The sequence below is a fragment of the Heterocephalus glaber genome, unplaced genomic scaffold (assembly GCF_053883595.1).
Source record: "Heterocephalus glaber isolate CG9 unplaced genomic scaffold, H.glaber_assembly_v1.0 deba00001481, whole genome shotgun sequence".
Classification (NCBI taxonomy): domain Eukaryota; kingdom Metazoa; phylum Chordata; class Mammalia; order Rodentia; family Bathyergidae; genus Heterocephalus; species Heterocephalus glaber.
This window is the reverse complement of record NW_028258317.1, coordinates 54,479,640-54,499,707: the sequence shown is the minus strand read 5'-3', so window position 1 is coordinate 54,499,707 and position 20,068 is coordinate 54,479,640. Positions and strand designations below refer to the sequence as shown.

Genomic DNA, 20,068 nt, shown 5'->3' with positions numbered 1-20,068 from the left:
AAGACAGTTGGTGAAGGTGACTGTCCACAGAGTTATTGTACCAGGGATGTAAGCAGACTTGACACAGTACTTTCAAAAAGTCATCACAGTGGTCACTAGGGTCTGGGAGGGAATGGGAAGTTACTTAAAGGGCATAGATGGGCCGATGAAAAAATCCTGGAAGTGGAACTTTGTGTGTATTTAATGCCACTGAACCTAAAATTGGTTAAGATGGCAAGTGTTATGTATATTTTACCATAATAAAGTGCCATAACCTTTTACATATTCTGAATCTTACTTAAAATTTTTTTTTTTACAGTGATAAGGTATCATGTATGCCACTGGTTCCAGGGAACAGTCCCCTGCTTTTGTACAACCTCAGAATGGAAGCAGTCATCGCTCACCTGGTTATGTTCCAGGGAAGGTTGTCCCCCTGCGCCCCCCTCCTCCTCCAAAGAGCCAAGCGCCAGCCAAATCCACCTCCATCAGACAAGAAGCCCAGGCAACCTTTGCGTTCTCACCTGAAGAACAGCAAACACAGAGGGACAGGAAGCAGAAGAGACACAAGAATACTTTCATCTGCTTTGCTATAACTAGTTTTTCATTTTTTGTTGCACTTGCAGTCATTTTAGGAATATCCTCAAAATACGCTCCAGATGGTAAGTGTATGTGCATTTGTGTGTGTGTGTGTGTGTGTGTGTGTGCGCGCGCGTTTGTGCCTATGGATAGAACATTTTCCAGAAGGAGAAAAGGAAGGAAATACTATTTTATGAACTTTTACTACATTATTTTTGGTCTATTACTCAGGTAATATGAAGTGTAATTCCTTATAAATGAGAATAGTTTTTCAAGGAATACATTAGAAATTAGAAAAGTAAAAGATTGGTCTTCTTTTCTATTTTTCTACTTTTTCCTGGTACATTGTTCTTGGGACATCTCTTTTGGAAATGCTTTTAGGAGTCTTTACTGAATTCTTCTGGACTGCCAAAGGTTTTATTTTTGAAGTCATAACTGTAGTGGTAAACTAGATTTGATTTTTAAAAATTAAGTGACTGAAAGTAATACTTGTATTTTGTGGTTTGAAATGGATTTGGTAAATACAGTTCCAAAAGAGGACTGTAAATATTTTTGAGTTACAGTGTATATCCTTGAAGGAAAATTTCCATCACGATGTGTAACTTCTGATAGCTTTTTCTAAAAATCACCCGTTACTTCTTAGTTAAATATCATGTAGGGAGGTTTTACTTTCTTAAATGGTCTTTGTTTTTCAAGAAACCACATGACCAATTTAACAATAATATATTTACTTCAAATGATTCTGAAGAAATTTGTTGCCAGTCAGCTTCAATAATGATACAGATAAAGAGCTGCCTCACAAAAGAAAGTGTATCTGTTAAAAATCAGGGCTCAGGACTGTGATAGAATCACACTACTACAGCCTGGATTGGGTACTGTACTTGTCTGTGTTTTTTAAAAAAATAAAGTCTGCAATAGGTTTTCGTCAAATAAGATTCCTCTTTTTTCTTTTGTACCGGGGATCGAATTTGGGTCTTTGCACCTGCAAGGCAGGCGGCAGTAGATTCCTCTTTACGTAGATATAACAGTTGAGAGGTATTGCATTACTTACAACCTTAGAAATGCTGTTCAGTTTTCATAGGTGCTTTAGGGATTTTATAGGTTTTACGGTCCATGTGGACTGGGGGTAGGAGTCGGGGACATAGTGCCAATATTTCTAAGAGAATAGACTAAAAGTAAGAGAGATGTTCATATTAACATCTTTGTTGACCCAGCCAAGTAAACCACATTATGAATTCATAACATTGATTTCCATTGCTTGTAGTAGTACTGTGTTAACTTCCTGTTTCCTCCTCCCGGTGGAATAACCAAGTTCACTGCTGTTGATTCGTACTTCTCAAGGAATCTGCAGTAAAGGGATGCTAGACTGGTGGGAAATCAAAGCTTAAAGCTGTGGCTTTCCTAAAACACTGAATTGCTGCTGTGGTTCCTTGAATCAGCATTCTTTAGTTTCACATCTTGGCAGTATAAGTGCAGATTATCAGTGGAAAGCTCTGGTATGCTGAAATATTTCAGGGCCAGCCTCACTGTGGTTTTTGCTGTTACAAAGCACTCACTGCTCTGCAAGTGGGCAGCCAGGAAGGTGGAGCTGGCTGAGCTATTTTTCAGTGCTTTCTGCACACCACACATTTTCTCTTTAAGTGGATTTTACTAGAAGAAAACGGACTAGAACTTTTGGTGATTGTTCTGGTGAAGTGTGTTCTCCCGGGAAATAATTATAAACAATTAAGAGAAATTATGTAACTACAGTAACAGGCTCTAGATCTCAAAGGCCTGGATTTCCTTCTCTGCGGCTCAGTACAGTGCTTGTTACCCAGGACATGGGTTTGCCTCTAAATAACATCAAGGAGAACTCCAGCTAGATGTTACAAAGGCTGAAGAAAAGTTCAAGAAATCCTCAGTATTAAGTCAGAAAAATTTTGAGATTTCTTATTTCTTTGATGGGAAGAAAAGTTTAAGGATTGTTTTTACTTTTGTTTATTTTTTGCAGTGGTGAGGATGGAATGTAGGGCCTCATGCATGCTGAGCAAGGATTCTACCACTGAGCTATACCCCCTCTCAGGATTGTTAATAGTATAATAGTGATGATCATTGATTTATCCAAAGAATTAAATATCAGTTTTGTAATTCTGTGAGAAAAATGAAGTCCATGAAATAATTGCCAAGGATAGTGAGACTAATTTTAATTGTAGTCACTGTCACCTCTATGAGGAAGCAGAAGCCTAGGGCAATGTGTTTTGAAATATGATTGCAATGGGGTTATGCAAGTTCCAAATGAGGACCCAGAATTAATTATTATATAGTTTTCAGTTTGTACCTTCTGCCTTAACAAAAGTCTTTCTTCTAATGGTTCTCAAGTGTATCTTGCTTATTCCTCCCTTTGCTAGTTTAAATTCAGATGTCTTGCTATTCTAACTTGAGTAAGCCAGCTTCAATGGCAGGGGATATTTGAGATATTTCTCATATTCTTATTTGTCTTTGATGCTGTGCTTATTTAAATACTATCCATTCTTTAGGGTCTGGGTTAGGGTCACTCTGTGAAGCTGTCTCAGTTACTTTAGCTTCATCCCTGCTTGGTTTGGGGTCATTTACACCTAATATAACCACCACATTGTTCAACATTTAATTATTAAATACATGATAGCTTTTTCTCCCAGGCTGGCTTACAAAATCCCAGGGAATATGAGCTCAGTCTGTGCTTTGGAAATTTGAGTTATCTAATTCAAAGTGGACAAATTAATAATCAACAAATACTTGGTCATTAGTTGATAAAAATTAAAGGATTCCATGGGTAAATAGCTGTGGTTTCATTATCACCTATTGAACAGGCAAATTCTAATTCTAGTGAGGAATCTTACAAGACAACAAACTCATTCCTTAAAGGAGAAACTTGCATATCACTCAGCTTGCTAAGCAATCTTGGGGTTGGCTCTTCCGGTTGGTTATTCCCTCATATCTGAAATTGAGAAGTGATGCTTCTGCACTTTTCTTAGGAAAGTATACATGGCTGAACACTGACATTTTCAGTCCCTGCTTTGGAAGAGGTGTTGGTATTGCCAACTTCGTGATTTACTGTGCACAGGCAGTAGCTTGTAGATATGTACTATACATCTTATTTAGCAATTTTCATTTACCAGTGTGTTGTGTTTGTTTTTCTTTCTGGTGGTGCTGGGGATTGAACCCAGGGCCTCATGCATGTTAGGTAAGTGCTCTATCCCTGAGCTACATACCCAGACCCATATTTTCTTTTCTAAAATAGCTTTCTAGTGTGAATTCCAGGGCAGTTCATAATTTTTCTTCTTGCTGTTGATTTATCTCCACAGTAGATGGTTCAGGGGAACTCCATTTTTACCTTGTGCAGTTTGACCTGAACTGTATGCTAGCAACTTAGTTGTGTGGTAAAACTTTTTTTTAAAGCATCATTTTTCTAGTGGTTGAGAAGGGTAAATTTTCCATCCTAATAGCAGGAAATCAAAATATTTCAGCACCTTACTTGGAGATCTGTTTTCAGTGATGACAATACTTGGATTAGGCTACTTTGGCATTTGCTTGGGTTGGATGGAATATCAGTGTTGTGTTGTTTTATAGAGAACTGCCCAGATCAAAACCCCCATCTCAGGAACTGGGATCCAGGGCAAGATTCTGCAAAACAAGTTATCATCAAGGAGGGTGATTTGTTCCGTCTGACCTCAGATGCCACAGTGAATTCTATAGTCATTCAGGATGGAGGTGGGTAATAGTCCCTGACTATGGGAACCACAAGCTTGCTCTTGATTGTGAAGGTTATTTGATGTTCCTTATGTAGAAAGCTATTCTTAGACTCAGTATCCTTTAGTGTCACTAACTGTGGGGATGTGTTTAGTTCCTAAGTTCAAACCATAGAATTCAAGAGATATAAGGACCTTAGAAATAACTCAAGACCTTTCTTTATGGACAAAGAAACAAGACAAGTGATTTCTCATAGCTGAATCTTTGTTACAGCTGGTGGAAAGAGTTAACCCCGGTTACTCTATATAAACCTGAGATTCAAATTTGTAGATTTTTAGGTATTTTTTTCTAGAAATAATTTACCTCTAAAGTAAATAAATTGGAATTCATACTCATGGACATCTTTATTATGTTGAGATATTAACTCTTCATTTCAAAAAAAATTTGTTTTGAGACTAGTTTATTTTTCTAAACAGACTTTTAGTAAATTTTTGCCACCTTAATTGTGCAAGTGTAATTTTTTCCTCTTTAAAGTGAAATCGATTTTTCTGCATCCCAGGAAGATGTTTTAGAAGTTGGCTTACCATAGTGTTGTTTCCTGCAGGACTGCTTGTATTTGGGGATGATAAAGATGGATCCAGAAATATTACTCTGAGGACTCGTTACATCCTGATCCAGGATGGTGGGGCGCTTCATATTGGAGCAGAAAAATGCCGCTATAAATCCAAAGTGACAATTGCTTTGTATGGCAAGTCAGATGAAGGTGAAAGTATGCCAACATTTGGCAAAAAGTTTATTGGTGTAGAAGCTGGTGGGACACTGGAGTTACATGGGGCCCGGAAGACATCTTGGACGTTGTTGGCGAGGACTCTGAACTCCTCAGGCTTGCCCTTTGGGTCCTATACCTTTGAGAAGGACTTTTCCCGGGGTCTCAATGTGAGGGTCATTGACCAAGACACAGCCAAAATTTTAGAAAGTGTGAAGTTTGATACTCACGAGTACCAAAATGAGAGTCGGAAACTTCAGGAATTTCTGAGAGTCCAGGATCCAGGACGAATTGTTGCCATAGCTGTCGGAGATTCAGCAGTCAAGAACCTCTTACAAGGAACTATCCAGATGATCCAGGATCGATTGGGAAGTAAGCTGATCCAAGGACTGGGCTACAGGTAGGCATGCCTTGGTCTCCTCTCTCCAGCTTTGAGTTAGAGCCCTGTCTGTGTGAGAGGAGAGAGGATGGGGAAAGAACCCACAGCGCCCCACAGCCTGGCCACTCCCCTTGGGTTTGCTTTTGCCTTGAAACATGGGATTGGACAATTGTATATGGAATATAAAAGCTCTTGGCTTTGATTTATGAAGTTTTCTGTGAACTCTCCTGTCACATTTGAAAAGAATAGCAGTGTGCTGAAAAAAGGATCAAACAGTTTAAAGATAATGGACTTTGGAAGAAACTTCCTCCTTTCATTATATGCTGGCTAATTGAGGCAATGTAGGTGTTGACAGGTTAGGGCATAGTTCCTTGCTAAAATGTTAAACTTGTCATAAAAGCCCAAAGGGGTGGGGCATGCTCCGTTTTCTTTCAGAATCTTTTATATGCTAATTTGAATCCACTTGTTTGACTGGCTCAGACCTATGGAGTTCTGGCATATGTGAGGAAGGAAAACATGGGAGAACTGAAAAATCTAGACAGAATTCATGTGTACTCCATGGATTTTGTGCCATCTACTTTCTTGTTTTTTGTTGGTTTTTTTTTGGTACCAGGGATCGAACTTGGGACCTTGTGCTTGTGAGGCAGGCAGCAGAACCACTGAGCTAAATCCCCAGCCCTATGTGCCATCTACTAATTATGAGTTCCTAATGCAGTCTTGAGTCAAGGGGAAGTAGCTGGTGCAATGTTTAATGCAAAAAACAGAAGTTATAATTCTGCTGAATGTTCTTAGTAAAGTTGGGAAATATCTGCAGTGAGCAGTATGAGGACCTCAAAATCTACGTACTGAAGTGATCTGGTTATTTTTTCCTATGGTGGTAGGTTATTGAATTTAATATTATCTATAGAAATTCTAGAAGACAAAAATTAGTGAAGAAAAGGGGTTTGTAATATTTTTAGAAATGGCTTTTATTCACCTTTTTTTTTTCAGGAGATGCTAAGTGCTGGATGTCCATCAATGTTAGACAAGGACACTGTCTCAGTGCTCATTTAATCTAGTGAGTAAAAAGAGACATACATAGATGGTAATCATACAATATGACATTGGCTACAGTTACAGTCTGGAATGGGAACATAAGTAGAAAGAGTCCATATATTGGCCTATTGACCTATTGGTGCAGGTATCCCAAAGGCAAGAAACCTGGAGGATCTTCAGAAATATATAGTGTAAACAGCAAAGAAGAAAAGTATTCTGTGTAAGGGAGTACCATGAGCAAAATCTTGAAGGGTTTCTTTCTTTTTTGTAGTATGTATACAAAAAAGGAAGAAGAAAAAAACAAGAATGTAGGGCTTAATGATTTAGCTTAATGTGATACTTGTATAACCAAGAAATAGAACATTGCCATCAGAATCCCTCCTAAACGGCTGTGAACTGATTGCTTTCTTCCTCAACAAAGATAACCATTCTCTTGCATTTGTGAGATACATTAAAGTTCAGTTTGCCTGTTTTTGTTTTTTAATGTATTTTTTTGTTTTTGGTGCCAGGGATCGATCTCGGGACCTTGTGCTTATGCAGCAGGCGCCAAAACCACTGAGCTAAATCCCCAGCCCCAAGTTTGCCTGTTTTTGAAGATCATAAATTGAAGCAGACAATATATTTTGTGTCTGGCTTCTTTGTGTTCTGACATTCAGCATTGCATCATTTCAATGTCATGCATGTCATTTTGTGTAGTGCAGGCTCATTTTTGTTGTTTATTTTCTATTATATGAATATACCATAATTTATTTACTGGTGGACACCTGAATGGCTTCCCAGTTTGGATCTGATATAGGAAGTGCTTCTCTAAATATTCCTTTACTCATTTCTTAGTGAACATGTACATGTATTTCTATAACTTACAGACCTGGAATAGAAGCATGGTCTTTTCAGACTTAGGCACTTACTATGTTAGGTTTCTGTTGTTGTGACAGAATACCTAAGGTTATCAACTTATGAAGAAGGAAATATTTCTTTTGGCTCATAGTTGGAGAGGTTTCAGTCCATGGTCACTTGGCCCCATTACACTGGGCCTATGGCAGTGTAGAATATCACGGGAGGAGTATGTGGTGAAGCAAAGCTACCTACCTCATGGCAGCCAGTAAAGGGGGTCAGATATGAAGGGACTGGGTCCCAGTATGCCCTGCCAGAGCATGCCCTGAATGACTTACGGCCCTGCCTCCTAAAGGTTCTCCCAGTACACCATCATCTGGGGCTCAATCCTTCAACTCCTAAGCCTTTTGGGGACATTGATGATCTAAGCCATAACACCCACTGTAATTCATTATCTGGTAGTGTCAAGGATTTCAGCTTCTATTTTCTCACCTTGTCATTGTTTCTAGATTTGCATGATAGCCAGTTATGACAATTTTGAGTGTGACTATTTTTCCTCACCTTACTAGACTGCTTTCTAAATTTCCTTTGAAATGCTGTCACTGTTTTGATGGAGGAATTAGAATTATGAGCTTTCACTAATGCTCCATTCCACTGACATTATCGCTTGTGTACATAAACACACACCCCTTTAAAGGCAATGTTCTAGTGTGTTGAAATTTCCCTCAAGTGGAGGAGGGAAGTGGAAGTGTTTTGGAGATAATGTCAGTAGACTGAAATACTGTTTTACAGTTACTGAGACAGTTGTGGCAAATAAAGGATGTCTGTGATATTCTTCTTTTTCTCTTTGAAATATGAAATAATAAATTGAGACATTCTGTATTCGATCCTTTTGGCTGTGTGAAGGGTATAAACAGCTATAAAACACTGTCAGCCAAAGAGTAGCTAATCTGCACAGGGGTGCTGTGGAATTTTAAGGGTGTGGGCAAGCTTTGGTTCATTTTTAACTGTGAATACTTAGCCATCTGTCTGGCATAGATTACATTTGGCATTTTTTCCCCTCAAGGTAGGAAGTTAATATTTTTCTTATGTTGTGAACCCAGAACCTTAAGGCAAAAATTCTGGCTTTTTGTTGTCTTTTCTTCTTTGATGGATTCTTGCCACAAGCTTGAACAAGTCCCTCAGATATTTAGCATCGCAGAAGTCAAATGACATTTAAAACACATTTCTTTCACCAAATAGACAATAGTATGTAAAATGAAAGCCTGTTTGAAGAGTGATTCTGAAGGTTTAAGAATGCTAAGAAACCTCTTAACTCAGTGGTTCTCAACCTTTTCCACACATCTGGGGACTTTAAAAAATCCTGATGCCTGGTGCCAATCTTAGATCAGGATCTCAAAGGGTAAGAGGCCCTGGTGATTGAAGTGGGGGGTCTAGCAATCTGGTCCCTCTAAAAGGTGAACCTGTTATAGCTTTCAGTGCTACAAGCCTATTACAGCACTACCACTGCTAGGTGATTCTGAGGCTGACTGAAGTTTGAGAATCATTGCTCACACTCAGTGGTTCCAAGTCTAGATCCTTCAGATTTCCTGGAGAACTTTAAAAACATATTCTTACTGAGCCTGGCCTTTAGATGCAATGATTGCATTGAGTTGTGTTTGATCTGCACCTTGGTATGTATTATGTATTTCTGAAATGCCCTATGTGGTTCTATTAGCTGGGTTTCTGAGAACACTGCAGAGAATAATTTAAAAGAGAAGTTGATAATCATTTTGAGGGAAAGACCCTGAGTGGGACTAGTGTGTGCTGTATGAGATGAGTGTGTACCAAGGAAGGAAGCCCATGATTAACTGAAGTCCTTATGTTTCACCTATTGCAGAGCTGGATAAACAAGTACTTGAAAATCAGGTGTGTTTACTTCTGTGATGTTGATTTTTTTCAGTCAAACTTTAGGATTGCAACCTCATGGGAAAAGAGGCTTATGGATCAGCAAAAATGAAACACAACAGTTAAATAGCATCCCACCATCACATCTCTGTCAAAGATTTGGGTTAACACCATGACAAGTAATCAAATGTGGATACACTTTTTTTCCTTCTAGGCAACCTTGGGCTTTAGTTGGTGTCATTGATGGCGGAAGTGCTTCTTGCAATGAATCTGTGAGATACTATGAAAACCATAGTAGTGGTGGGAAGGCTCTTGCTCAAAGAGAATTTTATACTGTGGATGGTCAGAAGTTCTCCGTGACAGCTTACAGTGAATGGGACAAAGGTAGGCAAGTGTAATTTACACTCTTGTAAGGTGTTGGTGAGTATTGTGATAGATTTTTTTTTTTTTTTTTAAGTAATACTGTGTTCAGATCTCAGTCTGCCTGGTTGGATTTCTCTACCAGTGAAGTTGAAACTTGTTTCCCTGCTGTATTTAAGTCTTTCACACTCAAGAATTCTTTCTGGATTAGAGAATGATCTATTCTCATTTGGGTATCCCCAGTTGAACTTTGTTCTTGATATTTGAGTTATAAAATGTGATTAGCTGGTAGAAATAGATTTGCTTCCTGGATTTGGTGCCAGCTGAACCAATTTGAATGTGACAGGGTGAGCTGTCTTTGGTTATGTGCCTTGGTGGTGAACACAATTTTAATCTTTGAATCTTCTCTTCATGCTGATATACCAGCAAATACTACTTTTGAACACAGGCTGGGTAAACAAACTTTTCATTTCCTTAGCAAGCTTTTCCCTCTGATCCAACTAATACATTTCTCTTTGGACAGATGGACAAATGGAAAACAGGTGAGGCACAAAGTAAAAATTAATCCTCAATCCTGTTATTCAGGGATAATTATTTTATTGCACAATATTCTAGGGTTTAAAAAATCTTAATGTACATTCTTCCCTCATTTTGTTTTAACTTGTTTTCCTAAAATAGTTATCTTATGTCTTTAAATTTTCTTCAACATAATTTTTTATTAGAGTCCATCTTTTAGGACTAGCACTGGTTGTTTAGGGAGCTCCTGACTTTTTTCTTTGAAGGAATGTTCAACTGTAAAATTTTTAAATTATTTATCTTGCCATTAAGAGTTTTTAGCTCCAGCTGTAGATGGCAGCTTCCTGTTGGTGCTTGCCCCCACCTTTCTTTTCCAATTAATACGATACCATATTAACATGAAATGAATAAAATGAAGAGGTGCTAATTGTATCTGTAACTACCCAGAAAGCTTTATTTAAATTGGGGTCCTACCTGTGTATTGAGCAGCAGTGTGGCAAAGTGTTTACTAGTAGGAATTTCTGGTGACAGAATATTTGGGCTCCTGCCCCAGCTCTTTCACTTACTGATTTTACTTCCTAATCTGTTTCCTCATCTGAAAAATGGGGATACTAGAAACCGTCACATAGGGCTGCTAAGAGTATCAAATGTGAAGTTTTTAGCAGTGTGTATAATAAGAGGTCATGATGCAAACATGACTTGCATTATAATGGTTTATTTTGTATCATTGTGATTAAAGAAAGTCTTTTTGCTTTAAAACAAACCAAGTCCTTGAAATGTAACAGGAACTTTCTCATGTTGCCTCCAAGAAAACCTCTGGATTTGGGGTGAGAACATGGTATCGATTAGGGAGTGAAGCTCCAGTTTTCTCCTTCTCAAGATTATTGCTGCTTCTACCACACCATGGTTGTCTCTGGCAAAAGGGGTTTGTTCCTCAGAGTATTTATTGCTCACATCTCCAGGGAGGTTCCAGGAAGGGGATAGTTACTGGCAGATCTTGATTCAACATTTCCTTTGTAGGAAATGTCATCTTCATTTCCACATTACCAGTGACTGCTCATTCCTGGACGAGGGATCTCCTCACTGTGTGTCATAGGTTTTTGTGTGCATCCAGTGTTCAGTGACTCTTATCTCTGAAGGAGGTGGAAATTCTCTCCAGGAAGCAGAGAGACTGAACTTCCTTCCTTCTAAATTTCCAATCCGTAGTGCCAATAAAAGATAATCTTAGGCATAATTTTCTTCTAAGCAAGAAAAAAGTGAAGAATTATTGAATGGTACGATCTTTCTGACTTAACTTTATTTTTTTTTAACAGATAAATGATCTTTCAAATCAAAACTTATTTATCTAATAGACATCTTTTTGAAGAAGTACTGAAATTTTATGTGAAACTGTTTCCTAGTTCTTTTTTAGAGGAGGAGTTTTCTTCTTCCTTTTTTTTTGTAAAACCTGACATTTTGGAAATGATTGTTGTTACTTCCATGAATTTTTAAAATCTTCATTTTTAAGCTGCCTTTTTTTATTGAAAGACAAGATAGTATAATATAGAGGTTAAAACACTGGGTTCTGGCAGTAGGTTAAAATTCAATTCTGGATGCTATCTATTTAGCAGCTGTTTTAGTTGTTATTCAAACTCAGGCCTTGAGTTGCTTTATCTTTAAGGAATATAATAATTTTTTAAACCTCTTATAGTTGTTTTTTAAAGGTTATTATGCATGTGAATCCCAATAAATCTTACGTATTATTATGGGATTATTATTTATATTACTACTTGGATAAAAATCCCATTTTAGGCTTTAGTATTTAGATGCAAGAAACATAAAAAAACCCCATAATGTTTATTAGGTATTTTGTGTGTGTGTATACTTAGCAAAAATATAAAAGCAGAGCAGGTTAGAGTCTGAAAGAACAGAATCCAAGAGTTTGCCCATGTTAATTTTATCTGGATGGCTGGCTTAAGACTATAAGGCTCTCTATAGTATTCCTTGTTCCTTGTCTGAATTTTCTTCGTTTTGATGCCCCTAACTTCAGTAAATGTATTCTTTAGCTTACATTGTTGTGCCTTGTAGTCAGCATCTTAGTTCCAGGGTAGTTATGTAGTTGGGCAGAATGATAGCGAAGTACCTATATTTATTAAATAGTTATCTTTACAGTGGGACAATGGGGAGTTTTCCCTTCTCCACTGGTGTTATAAGTAGCTGCACATTACTATGAGATTAGCTTTTGGATCATGACAGCTTATATCATGGACATTTAGAAGCAGGAAATGCTTCTATACCGGTTGCATATAAAAGAAATGAAAGTTATGAATAAGCTGGGTTAGTTTTTCAGTTCCTAATTATGTAATTGGGAGCCAGTTTGTTGTTGTTGTTGTTGTTAGTACATATTTGCAGTATATGAAGTTTACAGTCATTTTGGGGAGTGAGTACTGTACATAATACAGTTTGTTTTGCAATAATCCCCTTCCCTTTCCTACCCACTTCCCTCCCTCCTCCTCTAAATCCCCATTCCCCATTTTTGTTCTTGTTGATATTATCAACCTTAGGTCATGTTTATGAGATATAATGTTTATATTTATTGAGGTTATTAGCTTCCTGTACATGGCATATCTCCCTCTCTTTGCTTGCCCTCTGTCGTAATGGAATGCTACTTGGACAAGTAGCGTTATTAAATTAAAGAAGGACAAGTTTGAGACATTGGTAGGAAAATGAATACACCTGGAAAATATACTGTTGAGTGAAATGAATCAGACACACGAGCTTAAATACCATATAGCAATGGTGGCAAACCTATGGCACATGTGCTGCAGTGGGCTGTTATCATTGAAAGCTCTAAAAGGTTCGCCATCACTCCCATATAGTATCTCATTTGAATACAGCAAAGTACAACAAAGAGCAGAATAGAGGATGGATAGAAGGAACCAAGAGGACAGATCTCTTGCAAATAGGAAGGGGTCCAGGAGACTGAGAACCAGTTGTGAATTTCAAAGATTTTGGGAGAGAGCTGTCATTTAGCAGTTACCAGATTGAATAATCATCATCATCCCAGAAAAATACTGAATTGGACAGGGCCACCATCATGTGACCTCAGGTCACATTGCAGATCAAATGGGTCTTATTCACCATTCAGCAGACTCCTGTGGATCTGTACCAAGGAGTAGTGAATATACAGTTGGCTGCACGTACTGCCTGCCCTGATGCACATTGCAGGGAGGTGCGCTGTCTTCCTCCCTTCTGTTGGGAAGGAGTAAATAATACCTGAGGCAGTGCATGAGAAGACCGGGGAGAGAAGTTACTTCCGGCAGGATGTTTGAGAAGTCTTTAGAGAGCTGCCTGGACTTTACAAAAAGGTGGACAGCATCTTGATGGGTAGATAAGAGCGGAAGGAAGCAAGGCTTCTTATGTTCTTATGTTCTTGTCACATATTAAGATTGGGGACAGTATTACAGTTTTATTACTCAGTTGAAATACAAGGGATTTGAAAACTGGAACTTGAGAGATTTAAAAGAATAGTTGCTAAGTGATGTCTTGTATCATGGCTAGTGATGCATGGAGCTCTCTTGAGGGCTGGGATTTATATTTTCATGTTTTTATCATTTATATCTGCAGATTGACTGGCTCATTGTTAGCATTAGTAAAAATTTACTGAATTATGTTTACCTTAACTTTTGATTTGTGAACCAGAGAGAGGATTGATTTTAGAAAAAAAAAACCACAAATTATTAATGCACTTTTTCTCCTTTCTTTTTTTGGTTTAGGGGTTTCTCTGTCAGGTTTCCGGGTGGAGATTGTGGATGGAGTGAAGTTGCATCTGCTGGATGATGTTTGTAGTTGGCAGCCTGGAGACCGGATTGTGGTTGCAAGCACAGACTATTCTATGTACCAAGCCGAGGAGTTCACTCTTCTCCCCTGTCCTGAGTGTAGCTGTTTTCAGGTCAAGGTGAAAGGTATCAGAAGCTTGGAATACTGCATAGGAAACACACTCTTCTCTTGGGACTTGACTGGTAGAGTCATTTTCTTCCCATTCGTCACCGCCACCAGGAGCAGCAGCTGATAGTATCATCATTAGTCATCACAGCCTTAGCTGGGATATGGCACACATCTGTAATCCTAGCACTCTGGAGGCTGAGGCAGGAGGATTGCTGAGTTCGAGGCCAGTCTGGGGTACATAGTGAGTCAAAGAACAGGCTGAACTACATTGTGAGACCTTGTCTCAAACAAAACAAAACAAAACAAAAAGTCTCAGCAGTGAAGTTTAACAACTCTGGATCCCAGAGCATTGTGCAACTTTTTTTGCTATAAATTATACATAGCAGGCAGATCAGTGTTTCTGTGCCTCAGTTTCTTTGTTTTTTAAAAAAAGAAAAACAGCTAGATTTCCAAGGCCCTTTCCAGTCTATTCTTTATTAATTCCCATTACCACATAATAGTAAGACCACCTGTCAACTAGATCCATTTTGAAGTAAAAGTCTTTCTGCATTAAAAATAATTCCAGGGTTTTTGAGGTTTTGTTTAGTAAAAATAGATCTCACTAATATTTAAAATGGAACCAGGGCCAGGGATTTAGCTCAGTGGTTTCGCCACCTGCTGCACAAGCACAAGGACCCGAGTTCGATCCATGGTACCAGGGAAAAAAAAAAAAAAAAAAAAAAAAAAATGGAACCAAATAGGGATTTTTCAGAAGACTTTTACTTTCTACTATAATCTTGAAAAATACCACGCCCCTGCAGTACTGAGGATTGAACCCAGGGACCACTGAGCTGTTTTTGTGAGACAGGGGCAGACTAAGTTGCCTAAGCTGGCCTCAAACTTGTAATCTTCCTGCTTCAGCCTCTTGTGTAGCTGGGATTACAGACATGCACCATCATACCCGGCTCCATCTTTTGATAATACAGTGCAGAAGTAGCACACAAAAATAAACCAAAACCCAAAAGCCAGAAACCACCCCAAAGTCATGATGCTATTACTGTTTTTCTTGAAATACCCATTCTTGTCAATAAGCCTACATGAGATTAAGCCTACATGAACCTAGCTAATGTGATTTATTTGTATTTTTCTTTCCTGAGTTTATATAATAAGGATATCAGAAAAAGTCATTTTTAAAGTGCTTATGAACTTCCAATAAAGGCAAAAATTTAAAAGAATTTATAATGCTATTAGATATTTAAGTAAATGGGAAAGAAAAGACAGTCATTTTTGTATGGCTGTTGTCCAAATGCAGATTACTTTAGCTTTGAAGTAACAGCATGAAAAATTGATACTCTGATAGCAACATGTGCAAAAACATATATCCTTGTGGACTCACCTGCAGTTGGTTCTTCATATGCTCTCAGGTTACAGGAACTAGAGAGAAAGACTGGATTATTAGGCAGATCCCAATCATTAGTGCTGTTCAAGGGAGGATTGAGCTACTTCAGAAAGGAGCAAGCACTCTGGCAGTGCCTGAATTTGAGAATTGGCAGGACAAGGAGGAATGAGGATTCAGGCTTTGGGTGGGTGGTTGGACTAGATCATCTTTAAAATCGCCCCTTCCTAGGAGTCTGTGATTTATAAGTATTAGAGAAAGAGTAGATGATAAGTTGCTGATAATGTTTTAAAGCTATAGAGTGAAAGAAGAATGTCTTTTGAAGTGTTTCTTTTTTGTTATTGTTCTGATATTGTTTTTCCTTTGCCACATCAACCAGAAACTCCTCAGTTCCTGCACATGGGAGAGATCATAGATGGGGTAGACATGAGAGCAGAGGTTGGAATTCTCACCCGGAATATTGTGATCCAAGGAGAAATGGAGGACTCCTGTTATGCTGAAAATCAGTGCCAGTTTTTTGATTATGATACCTTTGGTGGTCATATCATGGTAGGCAAAAGGACTTGATCATTTTTAAATCCTAGTTGCTATGTACATATATATGAAGAAACTTTCAAGTGAGATGTATTTCAGTAATAAAAATCATTTTTTATTTCTCTTTTAAGTATAATAATGATATTTTTTAAAGTTAAAAGAAAATATTTCCCTTTGTTTAGCTGGACCTATAGTTTGACCATTTAAGAATTGTTCCAGAGAGAAGCTGAGCCGGTCCCAGCACCTGGAAGGAAGCTCCCCCACTGCCTTCCCATGCTCCTAGGGCAGAGAAGGTGAGCCAGTCCCAGCACCCAGAAGGAAGCTCCCCCGCCGCCATCCCACACTCCTAGGGCAGAGGAGGTGAGCCAATCCCAGCACCTGGAAGGAAGCTCCCGCGCCAGCATCCCAGGCTCCTAAGGCAGAGAAGCTGAGCCAGTCCCAGCACCCAGAAGGAAGCTCCCCCGCTGCCATCCCACGCTCCTAGGGCAGAGAAGGTGAGCTGGTCCCAGCACCCAGAAGGAAGCTCCCCCGCTGCCATCCCATGCTCTTAGGGCAGAGAAGGTGAGCCGTGTGGGTGCCAGAAGCACCCCTCCCCCACCGTGGAAATGAGAAGACACATAAACAAACCTCAAAAAACAGACTTCCAGATCACCTACAGGAACTCTAGAGGGAAACGAGATGGATAAATCTGATACTCAACCACCTAGAGTCTGAACTGGCAACAAAAGAGGATCTGGGAAAAATGAAATCAGAAATAATTACTCAGATAACACCAAAGATTGTGCTCATGGTGCAAGACATGATTAATAAATCTAGAGAGGACACAGATAAAAAAATAGAGTATCTAAGGAACATGATGGAATCTCAACATAGGAAACAAATGGAATCCATAAAACAGATGCAAACAGATTTCCAGGAGATTAAAAACTCCATCGAAAGTCTGCCCAGCAGAATGAACCAATGTGAGGACAGAATTTCAGATATAGAAGAAAAGATTTCAATTAGTGACCAGGAAAAGAAAAATTGCTTTAAAATTGTAAGGGAACACGAGAAATCAATCCAGCAGCTGCTAGACAATGCAAAGAAGAATAACAAGACTGATTGGAGTCAATGAAGAAAGAGGAGAGAGTGCAGATGACATAAAAAAACTGTTCACAGAAGTGATGGCAGAAAACTTCCCAAGGAGGGGAAAAGAACTTGACATACAGGTAAGTGAGGCATATAGGACTCCAAATAGCCTTGATCAAAAAAAATCTACACATAGGCATGTAATAGTTAGGATTCCAGAAATCCAAAAGAAGAACAAAATTCTACAAGCAGTGAGAGAAAAGAAATAAATCACATACAAAGGAAAGCCCATCAGAATCACAGCAGACTTCTCAACACAAACCCTCAAGGCAAGAAGAGCTTGGAGTGATGCATTTCAAGCCCTAAAGGAAAACAGCCTCCAACCCAGATTGATGAACCCTGCAAAACTATCTTTCAAAATTGATGGAGAAATAAGATACTTTCATGATAAAGAGCACCTCAGGAACTTCATGAATACCAAACTGGCACTTCAAAACATTTTAGACAATACCCTAGGAAAAGACAATGAGGATCACAACCCCAGGAAACCCAGCAGAATGAATCCATTGGGTGTGACCAAACGCAAAGGGGGAGAATCCAACAAAAAAAGTCATGACAAGGCTTTTAAAACTTTTAACTTCATCTCCCTAATGAGTGTATAATTCAATCTTGTTATTGTACTGATTAGTATTTTTCCGATTCTAGAGTTGCACACCTTTCCTTGTGCTGTACTGGCTATTTATGATCTTATGTCTGCTTTTTAATTGAGTTGCCTATTAATGAGCTGTAAGAGTTCTTTATATATTCTCGTCATAGATTATATGCATTGTAAATATGGTCTGTTTAAGGACTACTTTTCATTTTAATGATGTCATTTAAAGTTCTAAATTTTGATGGAGTCCCATTTACCAATTTTTTTTCTTTTATACATCATGTTTTTTGTATCCTAGGAAGTTCTTGCCTACCCTAAATTCATAAACATTTTCCCTTGTAATTTTTTTCTAAAGTTTTATACTTTTAAGCTTTCTTATTTAGGTTCGTAGATCCCTTCAAGTTATTTTTATGTATGGAAATAAAGGGTTGAGGTTAATTTTTTATATACGGATACCAGGTGTTCTAGTGACATTTGCTGAAAACACTATCTCTTCCTCGGCTCTTGAATTGAGTTTATATTCTGTAAAATGTTAATGTTAACTAATCTTTCAAAACTCAGTGGACCATATATGTGTGGTTCTATTTCTAGATTCTCTGTTTTATTCCAACGATCTATATGTCTTTCTTTAACACCAAGACTGCCTTGATTACTGTAGCTTTAGAAGAAGTCTTAGAATTAGGTACTAAATGTCTTCCAACACTTGTTTTTTGTCTTTTTTTTTTTTTTAACTTTTCTAGGTCCTTTGTACTCCTACATAGCTTTTAAATTTCAATGTCCAATTCTTCATTTATAGCAAGTATACACAGACCTGAATTGTTATATATACCTTGTGTTTTCTAATCCTGCTAAATTCAAATACAAGTTCTAGGGGCTCCTAGAGATTTCTTAGTATTTTCTCTGTAGATGATCATTTCATCTACATATAAAGATTTTGCTTCTACCTTGCCAATTCTATCTTAATTGTGTCATTTTACTGCCAGACTATTTTGGTTTGGACCTATGTTTCAAAGTTTAATGGACAGATAAAGAGTAAGCACATCTGTTCTTGTTCCCCACCTTAAGGAGAAAGCGTTGTATCTTCTCCATTTATATAAGGCATTCTCGCTGGAAGTATGGAGTACATGTCTTTGGTCTGTTGAGAAGATTCTATTCTACTTCTAGTCTCCTGATAGCTTTTACCATGAACAGCTGTGGAATTTAGTCCAATACTTTTTCTCCAACTAGTGACAGGATCATATGACTTTTTCCTTTCCTCTGTTAAAGTGATGACTTTTGTGGGTGGATCTTCCAATGCTGAACCAACACTGCCATCCCTATAATAAAACCACTTTCTACATCCTGCCAGATCTGACTTCTAATAGTTTGTTTTGTTAAACAAATTTCTATCTGAGGTCATACTTTTTTCTTCTATTATCTTTTTCCAGTTTTAGGATTAGCACAATGTTTGATTTCCTAAAATGAGGGGAGAAGTGTTCCTTCTTTTTTGTGCTTTAATTGTTTGATATAATTTATCAGTTAAAATGTATATGAGCCTGCTGTTGTCATATAGGTAGGTTTTCAAGCTAGGAATATACTTTCTTTCATAGGTGCTGTTCAAATTTTATATTTCCTCCAGAGTTAGTTTCATTAATTTGTCTTCCAAGGTACTTCTTAGAAGTTGTCAAATTTATTTCAAAAAAGATTTTTGTAATATGCTTTCCATATCCTTTTAAATTCTGTAAAATGTGTGGTTAAAAAAAAGAAAAAGAAATAATTGTTCCAGGTGGCCAGGGATTTAGCTCAGTGGTGCTGGACCTTCCTGGCAAGCGCAAGGTCTTGAGTTCGATCCCTGGTACTGGAAAAAAAGAATTGTTCCAGGAAGAATTAAACCAATATGTTGGGAAGAATTCAGTTATATAGAGAAAAAACACAAATGATCTTGGTATCCATGCATGTAGTTTTGGAAAGAATTTATTCTTTTAAAAATATGATATTACTACAGGGTAAAAAGTACTAATATGCACATAAAAATATATTTCTGTAAAATATTTTTTGTGTACAAATTATTAGTTTAGAAAAATACTGAGCACTTACCATGTTAGGCAGTATTCTGTGCACTAAGCTACTGGACTTGGTCTGTGTTTTGGATGTGTATATTTCAGTCTATTGTTGTTAACATCATTTTTGTTTCACTGGTTTCAGAAATGATCAACATTATTCCTTTGTTTTTAGTTTTAAGAATAGAAGTCCCGTGTTTAAACACTGAGAGTACCCATACTTTGGATTATAGAGAAATTTTAAAAAGAACTTACACAAAGAATATTATAGCTAACTAAAACATTGGAGAGCATTTACATTTAGGAATAAATAATATCAAATGGGTGTTGGTTCTAGAAATGAGAGAATTAGGTAAGACTAGTAATGAGCATAATATACACAGTCCCTGACTCAACAGCTTTCAATTTTAAGATAGTGTACAAGTGATATGCA

General features: G+C 37.8%; 1 protein-coding gene across 4 annotated transcripts in view; it reads left to right on the top strand.

Annotated features, from left to right (window-relative positions):
- Positions 1–20,068, top strand: part of Cemip2 (cell migration inducing hyaluronidase 2) — a 70,920-nt gene that overhangs the window by 15,649 nt on the left and 35,203 nt on the right. For all 4 annotated transcript variants that reach the window (XM_004838138.4, XM_004838140.4, XM_004838137.4 and 1 more), the window contains exons 2-7: positions 299–638; positions 4,144–4,284; positions 4,868–5,429; positions 9,379–9,548; positions 13,796–13,984; positions 15,722–15,891. In XM_004838138.4, the coding sequence (XP_004838195.2) occupies positions 311–638; positions 4,144–4,284; positions 4,868–5,429; positions 9,379–9,548; positions 13,796–13,984; positions 15,722–15,891 (1,560 nt within the window). In that variant the 5' untranslated portion in view covers positions 299–310. The remainder of the gene's footprint in view (positions 1–298; positions 639–4,143; positions 4,285–4,867; positions 5,430–9,378; positions 9,549–13,795; positions 13,985–15,721; positions 15,892–20,068) is intronic.